The 20557-nt window shown below is 33.5% G+C and overlaps 2 protein-coding genes across 2 annotated transcripts; both read right to left on the bottom strand.

Annotated features, from left to right (window-relative positions):
• Positions 1-2539: 2539 nt before the first annotated feature.
• Positions 2540-5268, bottom strand: LOC130967732 (norbelladine synthase-like). Its single transcript, XM_057892722.1, has 2 exons — positions 5043-5268; positions 2540-2984 (listed from the first exon to the last, which is right to left on the bottom strand). Exons 1-2 carry the CDS (start codon positions 5224-5226, stop codon positions 2692-2694), a joined length of 477 nt encoding a protein of 158 aa, XP_057748705.1. The 5' UTR covers positions 5227-5268; the 3' UTR covers positions 2540-2691.
• Positions 5269-17857: 12589 nt separating this feature from the next.
• LOC130965469 (uncharacterized) lies at positions 17858-18530 on the bottom strand. Its single transcript, XM_057890228.1, has 3 exons — positions 18360-18530; positions 18139-18282; positions 17858-17908 (listed from the first exon to the last, which is right to left on the bottom strand). The coding sequence occupies exons 1-3, from the start codon at positions 18528-18530 to the stop codon at positions 17858-17860; spliced, it is 366 nt and encodes a 121-aa protein (XP_057746211.1).
• Between the last annotated feature and the right edge of the window lie 2027 nt (positions 18531-20557).

The raw sequence follows: 20557 nt of genomic DNA, 5'->3' as shown, positions 1-20557 counted from the left end.
ATTAATAGGAGAGTTGGCATCATAAGGAACATTAATTCTTTGGGCAAAAGATTTACCACACCTACTAAGGTCAGAAGCTTACTCTAGAAGACTATTCAACAAATTAAGATTTTTTAACCATTCATATCTTCTTCTACCAATACTCCAATGGGTCTTTATAGCGCAGAATCCAATTTGCATAATATATGCCATAATTTCAGAATATATTGAATATTTATCCTTGCCGACAAATTTAAATATCTGTATAGATGAGATGAATATAAGGTAGCGTTTGATTTGAGAGATATAGACACTGGGATATAGACACAGTGGTACACAGTGATGTATGTCTACTGTTTGATTTGGTGAGATATTAAATTTGTGTATCTTTAATTTAGTGAGACACTAAGACACAACTTGTGAGACACTAATTTTTCACTCTTTTACTCTTATTGAAAATTAAAAATTTATCCTCTTATCTCCCCAAACCTTTCTTTTTTCTCTTCCTCTTTTAGATTCTATAACTAAATTTATCTTTTTATTTTCTTTAAAAAAAAAATTGTACATTTAATTTTTAAACTACACCATATCCGGTTTTCTTTTTCTGCGATAATCAATGAGTGTTTGTTTCTCAATATAGTAGATATTTAGTGCCTTAATTTGGAAATTAAAAAGATTCTTATTGATAGACCTCTCCTTTTTTATATACCCCAATTCAGTTGGGTTGAATGATAAAAACTTTTGTATGTTATATACTAAATGCATTTATCATATTGAAAAAGCTAAACCTTTTTTTTTTAAATTTTATTATCCAAAATTTTGAGAGTCTTATATAGTGTCCTTATTCTTTAAGACTTAGGATACTATTAGTTAATTTCTTTTTGAATAGGTTTTTAAAATAAAACTCGAATACTGATATCCCTCGATTCGACAGCATAAAAATTAATCTGTCGTAAATTGAAGTTTCATTTAAGAATTTATCGTTGATCAATAAATTACTGTACATACAAAATGAAATTCAAATTATTGAGTTAACCACTAAATTAACCCAACTTGGTTCAACACTAAGAATTTTCATTCACCATGTGACCTCTCCCAAGTCTCAAACTTGAATGTACCTGTGGCAAAACAAAAGTAATCATATCACCACTAGACTACAGCCTTGCATGCTGAAATTAAAAATTTGAGAAAAAGATAAATATGTTATTGACCTTTTGATCTACAAATATTTAAATTTTTAACTTTTTCAAAACTTAGATATATCGATCCTTTATGTTCACTTGGATCTATTAAAATTAACGAAAAAATTAAATGTGACTCTCATTGTACTGACTTGGTTGATATAGATATACATGTGGAGGAATTTTTAAAATGGAACAAATTAGATCTCATGATCAATGTGTCCAAATTTTGAAAATATTAAGAATTTAAATGTATTTTTAAATTCTCAATACTTAAATGTCTACGGACCAAAAAATCAATCATCGATTTGGCTTTTTATCTGAAAATTTGTAACATCATAGGTGACAGTTTCAAAAATAGTATTTTTTTTTTTTGGTATTAGAATAGTGTGTGGTTAAAAGCCCTAACTCTCACGGCAATTTTCTATATTCCTTTTTGACTCTTTGTTGGGCCAGCTTCACACAATATAATCCCCTTCTGGATTTTCGGCCTTCAATCTACATCAAGTACCAAAAAGTTATGAAATTAAACACAATGAGGCCCAAGAATTTGTAATGTTCTGACCCAAGAAAAAGAAGTTGTTAATGTTTTTTTAACCAACGCAAGTTGGCACAGATGGATGAGGGTCTGTGTCTCTTAACCATTTCTCCTGAGTTCGATACTCACTGAAGAATGGGAATGGAGCTTGTTTGCTTGGGAGGGTCGCCCACTTTGTGTGCCTCTGCAGTACCCGAGGGATTAGTCATTGGGCTTTCGGCCTGATGGATACCCTGGTGCAAACCAAAAAAAAAAAGAAAGTAATTGTTGTAATACCTAAATTTTGGTTTCGAATTACTAAAAACAAAATTAAGAGTCAATATTTAGTTTAAATAATATGAAAATAAATAATTTCAAAATATTAAAAAGTTACTTCAAAATAAAAATTAGACAAATTTGATATTAAAATAATCCACACCAGAGAATTGGCCTAAAAAGAGAACTTGTAATCTTTTAAATATTTTTTAAAATAAATTATAAATGTTGTAAAGTAAAAAAGATGGTAGAAATAAAGATGAGAGAATGTCCAAAAAAAAGAGAAATAATATACCAAAACAAAAGATGAGAGAATAAGAAGCAGCAAGTATTTACACTATGGGTGAGGAAAAGCTGAATTTGCATGAAATGGGATAAAATAACAAAATAAAAAATTACTAATATATAATGCCACTTAACCCCAAAGCCTAGTCTAGTTTGTAACTCATCTTAGAATTGATAGAACAAGACCTAATAATTATGTATGTACTGCTAATTAAATTGATAAGATTTAGTTAGATCGAATTAATCCTTATTGCATTGAGTTTGGAGATATATAGAAAAATAAAATAAAAAAACCATGACATTTCCTGATCAAAGAAATGCAACATTATCATATCAATTAATTCTCATTTAATAGCATAGGTGTCTCTCAATCCCCAAAACAAAACACAATAATATAACTTAATGAGAGAGAAACATCTTAGTAATTATTTTATTGAGATATTTGTGCTAAGCTTATTTTGGAGCCTTGTTTTTGTTGAGATAATTCTTTGCAAGTTCAGCAATATTTGCAAGTATCTGAGTGGAAACAAGTGATTCATTAGCAGCATGATCTTCTTTGAGTTCATACTCAATTGTGGATTTGATTATGCTTGAATCTTCACCTTTTTCAATCACTTCAAATCTAACCCTAAATAGAGTGAACCCTAACTCCAAGTACCCACCTTCAACTACCTCTGTTTCCTTTATGCGTTTCTCATTATCAATCTTTGTGAACTTCTCCTTGTAACTTGGTGGCCCCGGAATGCCTAATTAACATCCATGTAAACCAAATCAATGTCATTCAACACTTCTATAAAACAATTAATCAAACAAGAATATTAATTTCTCCACCAATAATAGCTTTTTTTTAAATCTAAATTGCTAGGGTGTATTTGTTTAACATTTTGCGATAAAATAATAGAGACATTGATATCGTAAAAACAGAGACGATATAGAAATATAATCTTTTGTTTTTGTCTCAATTTATATAGTAGTATTTTAAATTAGTCTCTACAAAATTTTTACTCAAATACTTTTAATTTTCAATAAAATTTAATCATTAAGTTGATTTTTAACTTTTTATTCCATCAGATAAATGAGTTTTCATATTAAATTTTTTTTCTTAATGTATTCATTGACCTATGAAAATTCTTAAGAATTATGTTTTTATTAGATAACAATAAAGACTGATTCGTCTATTTTTTTTTTTTATCAAATTTGAGGTGAGAATTGATTTTTCTAATTCTAACAAAATAAAAGATTAAGAATTGATTTGGTAATTAAATTTTGTTAAGGATTAAAGTTTTTTTTTCACGATATCTCCCAGTTCACCAGATTAAAAATTAATTCGTTGCGGATTAAAATTCTATTTAAAGGTTTGTCGCTAACCAATGAGTTATTGTATACACAATGCGGGATTCGATCCCACGACACTTTAACGGACTAGTTAGCAGTAGGCCAATCTAAGTTGGTTAAAAATCAAAGTATTTGATTAAACATTTTTTGGAAATTAATGCTATTACTCCCATTTATAAATAAGTAACTGATTAAATTTGTTTCATAGCTTCGTATCAAATCAAATGGCTAAATGATTGTAGTTAATTGAGTAATTCTAGGCTTCTAGCTAACAAGATATCCTAGCTTTGACAATTTTTTTTTCATGGACCTAGTACCATAATTTCATACATCTAGGCATCTAGGTAGCACAAAACTCTTGGATAGTGATTGGGTAAGAAACTCACAATCAACCGATCCCCAATGCCGGCCCTTTCCGTTAAAAGAAATAAAAGAAGTTGAAATAAATAAATAAAACAAACGATTACCTAATACCTAACTAGCAGTATACATTTTAGATTTGAATTTTCTAAAGTTTGAATTTCATTTTAGAGAGTAAAATGTGATCTTCTATCTTTGAATAGTTTCTCTTTCATATTTATTCTTTGTTCTACCTATAAAATCAATGGTGAAAAATCATACTTTATTTTCTAAAATAAAATTCAAACTTTAGAGGATCCAAATCCATACATTTTCCATTATAAGCAAGTATATGATGCTATTATATATCATTACTTTTCAGAATAGAAAAGAAAATGCATGTGCTAATTAATAGCTAGTTTGGCCTATTGTTAATGAGTACTGTTAGGAAGCCAATGGTTTAAGTGTATAAAGGATTGAACTTTTGATCTTTTGGATCTAGAGCTCTAATACCATGTGATACCACTCATCTAAAAAACTTTCGTTGATAGAAAAAGGTAACACTAATGGTTATATCTTTAATACTCTCTAAATCTCCATTGTACACATTGTATAAATATTTCATTGGCTCCTCATACTTTTCCATTGTATAAATATTCTATTGACTCCCTATACTTCCTCATTATTAATTGATGGTGAGTATGATTATAGTTAGAGGAATGCTCCTGGCCGGTTGCATGATTTTCCATAGCCTTATTATTCTATTATGTATATATAGAGACATTGAGATAGAATACACTATTAAAATAATATTCAAAAATTTATATCATTGATAAAAAAAAATCCTAAAAAATGTTAATAATAAATAAGTTTTCAAAAAACAATTACTAGAGCCTTGGCTCTAAATCTTGTTGGACTTCGACAAATCTAGTTCTTTCTTTCAAATATTATGTTCCAAAAGCCAAACATTATTCATGCCATAATCACATTAAAAAAATAATAATAAAAAAATGTCGATATATCTGTTAAATAAAAATTCTAAATAGGTAGTGAATTAAGGTCAACAGAATAAATAAGAAAAATTAGAAAAATACATGAGTAACCCTAATTAATTTGAGTATTTAAATTACCTGGAACAAAAGTTAGTTTGAGGACAGTTCCAAGAGTACCATCTCCTTCAGTCAACTCCACCTTCTGAAAGATTTGTGGCATCTCTTTCTCAACAAATTTTGCAATCTCAAGTGTCCCAAACAGCTTCCATGCTTCACTTGCTGCCACCTCAAGCTCTAGTTCGTGCTCAACCTTCCCAAACATCTTCTCTCTCTAATTTTGCACAAAAGTAAAGCTTATATATATAGGTCCACCACAAGGCAAATGTGAGACGTGGACTTTTTTATATCCAATCCAATCTACACCTTACCGTAAATTTAATTTAATTCAGAAAATAAAAATTATTAAATTATATTATTATAATTTTATAATTGTTTTATGTCTATATCTTTTATAATAAATTCTGTTTTGATATTAATATGTTTTAATAATTAATATATATTTTGTTTTGTTAATTATTAAAAAATAATTTAAATATATAATTAATAAATAATAACAATATTTTTATACGAATATTATGAATGTTTGGTGTATGAATTATATTATTGAAGATTTTATAATTTAATAAGTTTAATATCTCGATTTATCTTATTTGTAGTGAGTGCAGTATTTTATATTAGATGAAGTAGTTATGTGAAATTATAAAGAAATGAAATTAAACTTTTATTAATAATTATAACTTTTTCCTTAATATATAATTATTTGATTAAGAAACATAAACTGAATTAAATTATAAATTGAACCTCGCAAATAACCCCGCAATATAAGTTGTAGTATATGTGACGACAAATTTGCAGGCTCAAATTTGTGCTGAAGTTAGCTCCTAAAGATTCCTATAATTTTTTTTTTCAGAAAAAAGGAAAAATAATATAGTTTTTCTAGGGTTTAGCAACAATGGCAGGCCAGGCCTGTTTATCAAGTAGGGAATAATGCTGGTAAAACTTCATTTTCAGTTTAGTCAAATGCTTCCACTATGTACCAAAATAGTTCTTAACTACTTCCATTGCATGATTATACATTAGTATTTGCCTCATAACTACAAGGGATAAGAGTGAGAAGAGTGAGTTGGAGTCAGGGTAAATATGTAAATATTTAAGGGATAACATAATTTAGTTAGTTAGCATTTTTATTGTAGAGTTAGTATGTATATATATGTGATGCGTGTATTTGATTCTAGTGTGTGTGAAAAAGTAATAACAAATATCTTTCCATTACCCTTTATTTCTACTCTCAATTTTCTCTGTCAAGAAACCAACACTTGCTACATAGCTTTTTGCTGCATCTTTTATGGTATCAAGAGCCACCATTTCATCATTAGATCCACAATGAAAATCACTCTATCAGATTCAACAAAAAAGACTTTCTCACCCATTGCTGAAAAATTCAATGAAGACAATTACTCAACTTGGAGATATCTTGCACTTCTTACCATTGAAAGTTTGGGTCTCGAAACCCACCTTGATCCATCAAAGGCTCCAGAACAATTCACATCAGATGCCACCAAGAAAACACTCACTGAATCAGAAGAGTTCAAGAATTGGCGAAAGCGTGATAGAACCCTCACAACCTGGCTGGTAGCTTCGATGACAAACCCCTTCAAGAATAAAATCATTCATCTATCTAAATTTTCTGATGTTTGGAATCAAATAGATGAATACTTCCAAGCTGCCTCCTCTGCGCGTGTACAAAGCCTCAAGAGTCAACTACGATCCTGCAAGAAGACTGGTCCAGCAACTGAGTACCTTGCCAAAATTCGCAAAATTGTGGATTCCTTGTTTGCTGTGGGATATGAAGTACCAGAGGATGATCACCTTCAAGCTATCATTGATGGGCTTTCTGAAGATTATGCCGTATACATCTCTTCCGTCACAGCAAAGAGAGAATCTTTTCGAGTTGTTGAGGCTGAAGCATTTCTCCTTTCGCATGAAGAGATGCTCGAGCGCTTCAAAAAACCTGACATTGGTATGCCAACTGCTCATTATGTTCAAAATTCTCCATCAGGCTTTGATTACAACCGTGCCACCGCCAATCGACGCGGCCGTGGAGGCAGAAATGGCCGTGGTGGTGGACGTTTTGGCTTCAATAACAACAATTCAAGAGTGCAGTGTCAACTATGTGGAAGATTAGGGCATGTGGTGTGGAACTGCTACCACAGATTCGACCATTCGTTCAATCCCAATTCTGGAAATCCTTCTACGACACCTCAAATTCCATACATCAATGCACACCCACCACCTCCCCCCGCGAATTTTCACCAACCAACAGCCTTTCTTACTGCCCCATCCTCATCATTGAGTGATGCATCCTGGCTTGCAGATTCTGGTGCCAGCCACCATCTCACACCAGACCCTTCAAATCTTCTTTCTTCTTCTGCGAGCAACACAGACGCAAATCAAGTCTTTGTAGGTAATGGTACAGGTATTGCCATCAAGAATTCTGGCTCCTCTATCCTTTATGATAAATATGCTAATATCTCTTTCTGTTTAAAGAATTTGCTTCATGTCCCTCAAATTACCCAGAATTTGCTAAGTGTGTCCAGGTTTGCAGCTGAAAATGGGGTTTTCTTTGAATTTTGGCCTGATTTTTGTGTTATCCATGATCAGGCTACCAGGGACTTTCTCCTACAGGGCATAGTTAAAAATGGAGTTTACTCCTTTGACACTCTCAGAGTTCCTAAGCCTAATACTCAGGACACTGCTTTAAGCTGTAATTCTAATTTTCATCATGATGTTGTTCCTGGTTTAGACAACTTCAATTCAGCTCTTTGTAATTCTAATGTCATCAACAATTCTAATTTCACTGCTTTCAATACTCAATGTAATGTGAATAGTAATATTGTTCTATGGCACAAAAGACTTGGCCATTGTGCCATGAAAACTGTGCTTACCATCATGAATAAATGCTCCATTCCTATTACAAATTCTGCATCTTCTTTACAATATAAGTGTGAAATTTGTCTTCTGGCAAAGATGCATAGATTGCATTTTGACCAAACTGAAACAGTGTATAGTGCACCATTGCAGTGTGTTTTTGCTGATCTATGGGGACCATCCCCTGTGACTTCCCGAAATGGTTATAAATATTATGCTTGCTTTGTAGATGGCTTTTCAAAATTTACTGTTATTTTTCTTTTACAGAATAAATCTCAAACTTTATTAGCCTTTCAAAATTATAAGAAACTGATGGAAAAACAAACTGGTCACAACATTAAATTCCTACAAACCGACAAAGGAGGTGAGTTTCTTTCTAAACCCTTTACTAGCTTTCTTGTTACTGAGGGTATAGACATATTACAGAAATGGGGCTTTCCCTATTAGCTACAGCATCTCTTCCTATGGAATTTTGGGAAGATGCGTTTATTACATCTATTTACATCATTAATCGATTACCCACTAGTGTGTTGCAAAATAAAAGTCCTTATGAAACTCTATTTCACCATACACCAGATTTCACTTTCTTTAAAGTATTTGGATGTGCATGCTTTCCTTTCTTCAGACCATATAAGAATGTTAAATTTGACTATAAATCTGAGATTTGTCTTTTTCTTGGCTATGATCCTAATCATAAAGGTTATAAGTGCATGACAAAGAATGGTAAGGTTTACCTTGCAAGGCATGTTAGCTTTATTGAAACTTTATTCCCGTATCATTCTATATTTTCTAATTCTGCAATCAAGTCTACTGTAGATACACAAGATTATATTCCTGAATCCACTAAGTTTGAAATACACATACCCTCATCATCACCCTCTTCTACAGAAAATCCCTCTCTCCCAGCATCCTCTGTTCTGCCAGAACCACCAAACACCACCTCTAATGATTTCCCTATTCACATCAGACCTTCAATTTCACAAATATCAGACCCCCCACCTCTGCCTCAACCCCATTCACCTATCCCTGTTAGTGGCTTAAAGAGAGGTTTACCCTCCATTACACCTACAAACACCCATTCCATGATGACAAGGGCCAAATCTGAAATACACAAGCCAAAAGCCTTCAACACACAAGTGGTTGATCTTGTTTACAGTATACCACTTACAGTTAAGCAGGCCCTTAACTGACCTCATTGGAAGAGAGCAATGGACGCATAAATTCAGGCTTTAGAGAGGTGTAATACCTGGACTCTTACAGAACCACCAGCTAATGCAACAGTAATAGGAAGCAAATGGGTTTTTGCAATCAAGAAAAATCAAAATGGAGAGATTCTTAGGTATAAAGCTAGGCTGGTGGGCAAGGGTTTTCATCAAAAGGAAGGTGTGGACTATGAACAGATCTACTCACCAGTAATTCGACCAACCACAGTAAGAGTTATGTTAACCATTGCAGTTTCTCTGGGGTGGCCATTAAGGCAATTTGATTTTGACAATGCCTTCTTAAATGGCACACTGGAAGAGAATGTCTACATGGTTCAGCCTTAAGGGTATGTTCATCATAATAGTTCATTAGTTTGTAAGCTAAATAAAGCTATATATGGCTTGAAACAAGCACCTAGAGCTTGGTTCAAGACCTTAGCAGATACTCTCTACAAGTTTGGGTTTAAAAGTACTAAATCAGATGTGTCATTATTTGTTAGACACAATTCTTCCAATGTGACTTATTTGTTAGTGTATGTGGATGACATTATAGTCACAGGGAACAATTCACAGGAAATTGAAACTTTAATATCTCAATTACATGGAAAATTTTCTTTAAAAGATCTTGGCAGATTCAACTATTTTTTAGGTCTTGAAGCTACCTATCTTCCCCATGGAGATCTTTTGATATCTCAAATGAAGTATGCCAAGGAACTATTACTCAAGGCTGAAATGAATAATTCAAAGCCTTTGCCAACGCCAATGTCGACAGATTTGAAACTCTACTCCTCTGATTCAGAACCATTTGAAAATCCAACAAAGTACAGATCTATAGTTGGAGCCTTACAGTACTTAACAATGACCAGACCAGATATTACTTTTGCATTGAACCGGGTGTCTCAGTTTTCTCATGAACCAACCCTTAAACATTGGAAAAGTGTGAAGAGGATACTTCGTTATGTGCAAGGTACAGTAGAACATGGAATTGTTTTTACCAAATCCACTAATTTTAGGATTCTTATATTTGCAGATTCTGATTGGGGAGGTGACTTGGAGGATCGAAAGTCCATCACTGGATTTTGTGTTTACTTGGGCAATAACCTGATATCATGGAAGAGTAGCAAGCAGACAAAGGTCAGTAGAAGTAGTACAGAAGCCGAATACCGAGCTATGTGTGCAGCCCAAACTGAAATCATTTCAGTCCAGCAACTCTTGAGTGAATTACATATACCACAGGCTACACCGCCTACCATCTACTGTGATAATCAGAGTGCTTGTCTTCTAGCTGCTAATCCCATACTGCATAGTAGATGCAAGCACCTAGAGTTGGATCTTCATTTTCTTAGAGATCTAGTCAATCAGAAATTTCTTTTTGTGGCACATATTCCATCCCCTGATCAAGTTACCGATTGCCTGACTAAACCATTATCCCAGCACTTATTTGACAGATTCAGACACAAACTGAGGGTATTCTCATGTCCATACCTCAGTTTGAGGGGGGGTATAAGGGATAAGAGTGAGAAGAGTGAGTTGGAGTCAGGGTAAATATGTAAATATTCAAGGGATAACATAATTTAGTTAGTTAGCATTTCTATTGTAGAGTTAGTATGTATATATATATGTGATGCGTGTATTTGATTCTAGTGTGTGAAAAAGTAATAACAAATATCTTTCCATTACCCTTTATTTCTACTCTCAATTTTCTCTGTCAAAAAACCAACACTTACTACATAGCTTCTTGCTGCATCTTTTAATAACTTCATATTGGTGATTTATCATATGGTCTACTTGTAATTTATTATATTTCTAAGGTTATTTTGTTTATATTTTATTTTATTTGTACTCTATTAAAGAAGTATTAAGAATTTTATTTAAGAATTTATTATAAACTAATAAATTATTATATGCATAAGATGATATTTCTATCAATATTTTTAAACGAACTAATAAATTAATTATTAGATGAATTCAAATTAGTTAAAAGTTAATTCAATTTTAATCCACATGGGTCGTAGCTTATGCCCAATTAAAGCTGGAAGCTTGAACTTTTAACTAGTTTAAAAGTTAAAACTACTTTAAACATTAGATAAACTTACCCCAATAAGGTTTGCATAAATAAAAACATTAATAATTTATTATTTGTGCTGAAACTAATATATTATTATAATATTATTTTGGGTATTCTAAAGCTAATATATTTATGTGGACATGATTTACTTTGAATTCCGTTTGGGACTTTGGGTCATAGATTATATTTTTTGACATAATTTACACATCATTTTTTCTTGGTCAAATTTTTTTTTTGGTCTTGATTGGTCAACTTAAATACTCACTCTCGCACAGTCCAAACAAAAAAAAAAAAAACTCACTCACGCTAACAGGCACGCACACACTCCCCCTTTTCTTGGGTCTACCTTTTTATTTGTTTTTTTGTTTTAATTAGAAATAAGCCTTGAAACTGAGTATAAAAAAACTATAATCTGTTGACTTTTTATGTCTAGCTTTTGAGCGCATTTAAATTTTACAAAAAATAAACTCTTCTATTTAGCCCTATAAAAACATGATTATTATTGTGATAAGCTTAGTTACTAGATATGGCGGTTCAGTTTTTTTATGAAAGTATACATTTAATAAGAATTTGAAAAAGTTACATAATGAACATCTATAAATAGAGGCTTAAGCCTCTATATGTAACACATAGCAATAAAAAAGCGTTTCTTTCTCTCTTTTTACTATAATACTCTTCTACATTGCTAACACTTCTCTCTCTTACTATAGATATATAAATTATTCTTATTATATTGAGATTATTATATTGGCTAATATTAATACTAGATTTTCTACTCCTACTTTTATATTTAGTATATCTTTTATTTATTTTACAACAATATTTAGTATATCTTTTATTTTACAACACGTTATCAGCACGAGACTCTGATCAAATTTTTAGGAAGATTCAGGTAACAAATTTTCATTATGTCGAAGCTCTCTCATCTTGAATTCAATGCTCTTGATATATCTGGAAACAATTATTTATCATGGATACTAGATGCTGAAATTCATTTTGATTCAATGGATCTTGGAGATACCATTAAGGCTGAAAATAATGCATCCCAGAAGGATAAAGTCAAAGCCATGATTTTTCTTCGTCGTCATCTTGACGAAGGATTGAAAAATGAATATCTCACATTAAAAGATCCTGCAGATCTTTGGAAAGACCTTGAAAAAAGGTATAATCATAAAAAAATGGTGATACTTCCGCAAGCTCGATATGAATGGACGCACTTACGTCTACAAGATTTTAAATCTATAAATGAATATAATTCTGCAATATTTTGAATTACCTCACGAAAGAAATTATGTGGGGAAAAGATAACTGACCATGATATGTTGAGAAAACTTTATCAACCTTCCATGCCTCCAATGTTCTCCTGCAGCAGCAGTATCGAGAAAAAGGGTTTAAAAAATATTATGAGTTAATTTCTTGCCTTCTTGTTGCTGAACGCAACAATGAATTACTTTTAAAAAATCATGAAGCGCGTCTAGCTGGCGCCGCCCCATTTCCTGAAGTAAATGCGGTAAATCACTACCCCAAGAGAGGTAAATGACAAGGTTTTAATAACAAAAAAAATTATGGAAGGAAAAAGAATTATATTCAAAAGAGAGGATCTCACCAGAAGTGGGATAAAGAAAGAAATGTCGGGCATAATAAATCAACAGAGGATAAGTGTTTCCGTTGTGGTGGAAAGGGCCATTGGTCACGTACCTGTCGTACCCCAAGGCACCTAGTCGATCTTTACCAGGCATCTTTGAAAAAAGACAACAAGGGAAAAGAGTCGAATTTCGTTTCAAATGATGCTGAAAATTCCACCACTCATTATGATGTATCTGATTTCTTTGAGAATCCTGAAGGAAATATTGGTCATTTGATCAATGATGGAATAGTTTAATATGTGAGATTGTTAAGTATTCATGTAAATAAATAATGTAAAGAACTTATTATTAAGTTTTATTTTCTATGTATTTAAGTTTCAAATATGATGTATATAAATAATGAAATATTAATGTTTATGAATTTTGAAATCATTAAATGTGTCATGTTTTAAAATAAAATTTTAGTATATGACATTATTTTTATGTGCAGTATTTCTTAGAAAAATAATTCCGATCAAATATTCAATTTAACTGTGCATACTACTCATTTTATTATTATTTGTCTTTGAAGAGAATGGCAAGGATATGTAATGAAGATGTATGCCTTGCGGATAGTGCAAGTTCGCACACTATTCTCAAAAGTGATATATATTTTACTCATCTTGTGCCAAAAGAAGAATGTGTTAATACTATAATTGGCGCAGGCAATGTGATTGAAGGTTTTGGAAGAGCTATAATTTTATTTCCCGGAGGAACAAAATTCATAATAAATAATGCACCGTTGTCTACCAAATCTCGAAGAAACTTGTTGAGCTTTAAAGATATTCGTCGAAATGGATATCATATTGAGACTATGAATGAGGGAAATCATGAGTATTTATGTATCAAAACTCATGATTTAAATAAAAAGGTTATATTAGAAAAATTACCCTCACTTTCATCTGGGTTGTATTATACTAAGATTAGTGCAATTGAATCACATGCCATTGTAAACCAGAAGTTTACTAGCCCAAATGAGTTCATAAGTTGGCACGACCGATTGGGTCATCCGGGAACAACCATGATGAGGAGAATTATTGAAAACTCCCATGGACATTCACTAAAGAACCAGAAGATTTTTAAAACTAGTGAATTTTGTCGTGCTGCATGTTCTCAGGGAAAGTTAATATTAAGGCCATCACCAGTAAAGATTGGATTTGAGTCCCCTGAATTCCTAAAAAGGATTCAAGGTGATATATGTGGACCTATTCATCCACCATGTGGATCTTTTAGATATTTTATGGTCCTAATAAACGCATCTTTGAGATGGTCACATGTGTGCTTATTATCTTCTCGCAACCTGGCGTTTGCGAGATTAATGACTCAAATTATTCGATTAAAAGTACAATTTCCAGAAAATTCAATTAAAGCAATTCGTCTTGATAATGCTGGTGAATTTACTTCCCAAGCTTTTGATGCTTATTGTATGGCTAATGGAATAAGTGTTGAACATCCAATAGTTTATATTCACACACAAAATGGGTTAGCAGAATAGCTTATTAAACACCGTCAATTAATTGCTAGACCCTTACTTATGAGAACAAATCTCCCAACCTCGGTTTGGGGTATGCTATTTTACATGCTGCAACACTTATTCGTTTGAGGCCAACGAGTTACCATCAGTTCTCTCCTATGTAATTAGCCTTTGGCCAGCAGCCAAATATTTTCCATTTAAAAATATTTGGGTGTGCGATATATGTTCTCATTGCACCACCTAATCGCACCAAAATGGGACCCCAAAGAAAATTGGGGATATACGTTGGATATGATTCTCCCTCTATAGTGAGGTATCTTGAAATACAAATTGGAGATGTATTTAAAGCCCGATTTACGGATTGTCATTTTGATGAATCAAAATTTCCAACATTAGGGGGAGAGAATAAACTTCTTGAAAAGGAACTTAACTGGAATGCATCATCGTTGATGCATTTAGATCCTAGATCAAGGCAATGTGAACTAGAAGTTCAAAAGATTATACATTTGCAAAGAATAGCAAATGAATTGCCTGATGCATTTTTCAATACAAAGAGGATAACTAAATCTTATATACCAGCAGAAAATGCCCCAATTCGAATTGATGTCCCAGTAGGACAAGTAGCCACTGAAGCAAATTCACGCCAGAAGCGTGGCACGCCTGTCGGTTCCAAAGACAAAAATTCTCGAAAGAGAAAAGAGGTAAATAATATTCCTGTTAAAAAAGATATAGTAGAGACACTTGCAGTTGTCCAAAATTTTGATATAGTGTTAACGCCAGAAGACGTTCAGGTACCTGAAAACTGTGAAAATGACGAGATCTCGATAAATTATGTCTTTACAGGAGAGAAATGGGACCGAAATAAGACAATGTCAATGAAATATTTGCATATAATGTGGCATTGACTATCATGCATGAAAATAAGGATCTTGAGCCAAGATCAGTCGAAGAATGTCGACAAAGAAATGATTGGCCAAAATGAAAAGAAGCCATGAAGGCTGAATTAGACTCACTTGCAAAACGTGAAGTCTTTGGACCTGTAGTCCGTACACCTGAAGATGTAAAACCTGTTGGATACCGATGGGTATTTGTGAGAAAACGAAATGAGAAAAATGAAGTTGTGCGCTACAAAGCCCGACTTGTGGCACAAGGTTTTTCACAAAGGCCCAGTATAGATTATGAAGAAATGTATTCCCCTGTAGTGGATGCGATAACATTGCGTTATTTGGTTAGTTTATCTGCATATCATAAATTGCATTTGCATTTAATGGATGTGGTAACATCCTATTTATACGGCTCATTAGATCGGGATATCTATATGAAAGTCCCTGAAGGACTAAAGATATCTAAACCATCCAATGAATATTCGCAAGGGTTATACTCAGTCAAATTGCAAAGATCTTTATACGGTCTAAAGCAATCTGGACGAATGTGGTATAAGCGTCTTACTGAGTATCTAGTCAAAAATGGATTCAAGAATGATGATATCTGTCCATGTGTTTTCATAAAGAAATATGCATATGGATTTATTATAATTGCTGTGTACGTTGATGATTTATATATCATTGGGACTCTTGAAAAGATTCCAACAATTATAAAAACTCTAAAAGAAGAGTTTGAAATGAAAGATCTTGGAAGGACTAAATTTTGTCTCGGCCTACAAATCGAGCATATAAAAAATGGGATCTTTATTCATCAAACAACATACACAGAGAAGATCTTGAAGAGATTTTTTATGGATAAGTCACATCCATTAAGTACTCCAATGATCATAAGATCATTAGATGTGAAAAAGGATCAATTTCATCCTAAAGAAGAGAATGAAGATATCCTTGGTCCTGAAGTACCATATCTTAGTGCCATTGAAGCGCTGATGTATCTTGCTAATAATACGCGACCTGACATATTATTCGCGGTGAATTTACTAGCAAGGTATAGTTCCTCTCCAACCAGAAGACTTTGGAGTGGAATCAAGCAAATCTTTCGATATCTTCATGGAACGGTTGATATAGGATTGTTTTATCCCTATGGATTCAAGTCACAATTAGTTGGCTATGCAGATGCTGGATACTTGTCTGATCTACACAAAGGGAGAGAGTAAAGTATTATTTTTGTCCCCAACGTTTGGGATAAGTCCTATAATTGTCCCTAACATTTCATTCGTCCTATTTACGTCCACAACATTCCAAAACTGATTCAATGTTACCCTTCGGTTAAATTCACTGACGGAACACTAACGGAGATGCCTACGTGGACCAGACACGTTGGTAAGCCCACTCGTATGTATTGACACGAGTTTTTCTTTGCGCGTAATGTTTGCTTTAACCTTACGAAATGCTTGCAAACAGAGGAGAGCAACAAAAAACGTAACACTTCACATTCCACCCACACTTCGTAAACCCTATCGAGTTTTGATCGCATGTTCTTCGCCCTCGATTACTAAGCAAGAAGACGGATTGAAGCGGCTTGGTGTGGTCTATATTCCCTACAGAGAACAGCATTGCCCCGTGCGAAGAGTGGATCTTAGGAATTAAGAGTGCTCGTGTAGGAAGTTCCAACTGTCTGGGATTCCCTGTGCACATGCGATGACTTGTATAAGGAAAATGTGCTTCAACGTTGATACCTATGTATCTGACTACTATAAGAAGGCTGCATACATCTCCTACTACCAACATGTTGTGTTCCCTGTTAATGGACCAAACCTTTAGGACATAACTCAATTCGAGGATGTGTTGCCTCCCACTTATAGAAAACCCATTGGGAGGCCAAAGAAGAAGAGAACACGAGCTGCTAATGAGCAATCAAATAGGACTGGCCTGTCTCGTGAAGGACAGCAACAAAAGTGTTCCTATTGTTTATGCTCTGGTCATAACAAAAGGAGTTGTCCAAAGAAGCGCAAAGTCACTCCAAGTCCTGCTGTAAGTATATGTCATTTATTATTTGTTGGTGTGCTTACTGGTGTCTTCATCATTTTGGTAACTCAATTATTTGTTGCTCTGTCTTGTGTATAGGTTGACAATGCTGGTAATTCTACTTCAAAGGAGACGTCACAGAGAGGGGTCAGAAAAAGTGTGAGACTCTCTGCCAAGACAGCTTCTAGTAAGGCTACTGAAAGTGAAAATAGGAAGCAGAAGGGAAACAACAATAAATCACCCTCACACTCAAAGAGAAAGTCAGGTGTCAGCTCACAGCAATCACAAGCTGCAGTGAAAAGGGCTAAAGTTGATCATTCACAAACTGCTTCTGCACCAGCCCCAACAACTGCAAGGGTTCTGCCCACTCCAGTGAAGAGGGTCAGCCAGTCCAACCTTAGGTTTATGGCCAGGACTCCACCAAGAGCATGGAAGAATTTGGAGTGATTTACTGTCACTTGTGAATTTATATGACTAGTGAGATCTTTTGTATTTTGCATTTTGTATTCTGTTAGAAACTATGGTTGTTGGTTTCACTTTTTGTATCTGGAGGTGTTGCTACTTCAAAAACAATGTTTAGTATCTAGGTTAACTTATATTTCCAGTTTTTAGATATCTACATGACATCTATGTTGGTTAATGTTGAGGTTAATCCTTTATGTTATTCCTGTATCACTGATTCATTTAATCAAGGTTGCAAATAGTTACTTCAATGATGTTCCATGACAATGTAAACTGAACAGATAAAATTGGGTAACAATGAAGTTTTATTCAAAATCATTCAATCAACATCTTACATTTGATCCAACCCAATCCCTACAGCCACACTCCAGAATACAGACAACATATTGCCAACAAGCCTACACTAGCACCTATGTTCTACAACCTTAATGCAGAAAAAACCTCCCATTTCTTGTCAGTGACAATTTTTCACACAATAAAATCATAGCACATGTCCATCCAACCAGAGCTACTGCTACTGCCATTGTTAACATCCTCTCAAGTGTTGTCACTTTACCCTTCAAGCCTGTGATTTTCCTTTTCAATCGAGCAACTTCTTGCTCCTTTTCTGACTCTGCCCATACAAAGTACCCACACTCTTCTCCAATCTAGGCCAAAATCAAAAGAAAATTCAAATCAGATAACCAAGTAACAGCTAAACCCAACAATTACATTTTCTACTTACCCCATAGTTAACACAGCCCAAAAACCTCCTTCCGGGATTCTCTGCCGTTGATGAAGTCACAAGCACTGGCCTTTTCCCACAGTAACAAGTTGTTCTCCGTCGCCTCCCTTGGCTGCTGTTTCGATACGAAGCACTGCAACTACGCTCCGCCTGGGAGGCCTGCGAAGCCATGGACTCACCCAGGACTGCAATAGAGACGGCGATGGTGAGAAGAAGAAGGGACAAGAGGTGCATTCTCAAATTAGGGTTCACCCATTTAAATTATTATTTCTTCTTTTTTTGTTTCTCAGTAACGATCACTAGGAAAAACATTTGCCACAGTGGACAAAATTAGCCACGTAGGCATCTCCGTTAGTGTTCCGTCAGTGGATTTAACGGGAGGGTAACATTGAATCAGTTTTGGAATGTTATGGACGTAAATAGGACGAATGAAACGTTAGGGACAATTATAGGACTTACCCCAAACGTTGGGGACAAAAACAATACTTTACTCCAAAGGGAGATCTCAAACAGGATACTTGTTCACATATGGTGGTACAGTTATATCATGGAGGTCCACGAAATAGACGATTGCAGCAACATCTTCTAATCATGCTGAAATACTAGCGATACATGAAGCTAGTCGCGAGTGTTTTTGGCTTAGGAGTCTGATCAAATATATTTTGTCATCATGTGGACTGATTGATCATAAGATAGCTCCAACTGTCCTGTTTGAAGATAATACAACATGCATTGCTCAACTTAAAGGCGGATACATCAAAGGTGATAGAACAAAGCATATTTCTCCCAAATTCTTCTTTACTCGTGATCTTCAAAATCAAGAGACAATTGATGTCCAACAGATCCGCTCAAGTGACAATCTGGCAGATTTATTCACAAAGTCACTCTCAAAATTCTCCTTTGAAAGATTGGTACATGAGATTGGGATGCGCCGATTTCGAGACATTAAATGATGTCGCCAAGAAGGGGAGATTGTACTCTTTTTTCTTTGATAAGGTTTTTTTTCCATAGGGTTTTTCTTGACAAGGTTTTTAATGAGGCAGTCCTCATCACTAAAGGATATTGTACTCTTTTTCCTTCACTAAGATTTTTTTTCCCACTGGATTTTTCTTTAGTAAGGTTTTAACGAAGCAATAATCCTAAATGGTCATCCAAGTTGGAGTGTTGTGATAAGCTTAATTACGTGAATGCCCATTTATGATGGGCGGTTCAGTTTTTACAAGAAAGTGTACATTTAATAAAAATTTGGAAAAACTACATCATGAACATGTATAAATACTTAAATAGAGGCTTAAGCCTCTATGTAACACATAGCAATAAAAAAGCATTTCTCTCTCTTTTTACTATAATACTCTTCTACATTGCTAACACTTCTCTCTCTTACTATAGATATATAAATTATTCTTATTATATTGGAATTATTATATTGACTAATATTAATACTAGATTTTCTGCTCCTACTTTTATATTTAGTATATCTTTTATTTATTTTACAACAATATTTAGTATATCTTTTATTTTACAACAATTATTTATTTATTTGTTTGTTTTAAAATCCAGGAATAACAAGCTTTGTTCTACAAAACTGCAGTGAATGAAATTAATTATCATATGACCAAAATTAATAATAGCAATAATAATAAATCATTAAAAATATGATTTTGTTTGCTTTCTGAGAAAAAAAAATCGAAATATTATAACGAATAGTGATAGAATGACTCATTTTATACATACTAAGATAAAAAAAATTTATAAATATAAAAATAAGCCCCACCAATATTCTAATTTGTATTTGATTGTCTAAAATTTTGAGAACAAAAGTAACTAACATCCCATCTATAGTTTTATAAATTACTCACTCTAAACAACTTTTCCTTTTTTTTTTTCCTTTTCTTACACGGATCATCTAAATGAATTAATCAACTTTCTTCATGCAAACTAGGATTTGAACCGTACGTGTAGTTAACTATATAGTTAAAATAAACCTCTCAACACTTGCTACCATATATAAGAGAGTGAACATTTTCCATCATAACAAAATGCATAGCCCTTATAACACGAGATACTATCTATAGCAAAAGAAGCAAACCTCAAAAAGTTCATTGCCTTTGATCTTTCACCATTCACCATCTATCAGAAATTCGCGTTTGTGTGTGTTCACAAATTGGTCACATTAGCTAGTGTTGACACATGTTTTG

The sequence above is a fragment of the Arachis stenosperma genome, chromosome 3 (assembly GCF_014773155.1).
Source record: "Arachis stenosperma cultivar V10309 chromosome 3, arast.V10309.gnm1.PFL2, whole genome shotgun sequence".
In the NCBI taxonomy this organism is placed as follows: Eukaryota; Viridiplantae; Streptophyta; class Magnoliopsida; order Fabales; family Fabaceae; genus Arachis; species Arachis stenosperma.
This window is presented reverse-complemented; position numbering and strand designations above follow the sequence as displayed.

Excerpts from the sequence above, each read along its gene's own strand:
- LOC130967732 (XM_057892722.1), bottom strand. The coding sequence starts at position 5,226 with ATGTTTGGGAAGGTTGAGCACGAACTAGAGCTTGAGGTGGCAGCAAGT. Across the intron at positions 2,985-5,042 it reads CAAACTAACTTTTGTTCCAG|GCATTCCGGGGCCACCAAGT; the intron begins GTAATTTAAATA and ends GATGTTAATTAG.
- LOC130965469 (XM_057890228.1), bottom strand. The coding sequence starts at position 18,530 with ATGGCTTCGCAGGCCTCCCAGGCGGAGCGTAGTTGCAGTGCTTCGTAT. Across the intron at positions 18,283-18,359 it reads TGGGCTGTGTTAACTATGGG|ATTGGAGAAGAGTGTGGGTA; the intron begins GTAAGTAGAAAA and ends ATTTTGGCCTAG. Across the intron at positions 17,909-18,138 it reads TGGCAGTAGCAGTAGCTCTG|TTTACATTGTCATGGAACAT; the intron begins GTTGGATGGACA and ends TTATCTGTTCAG.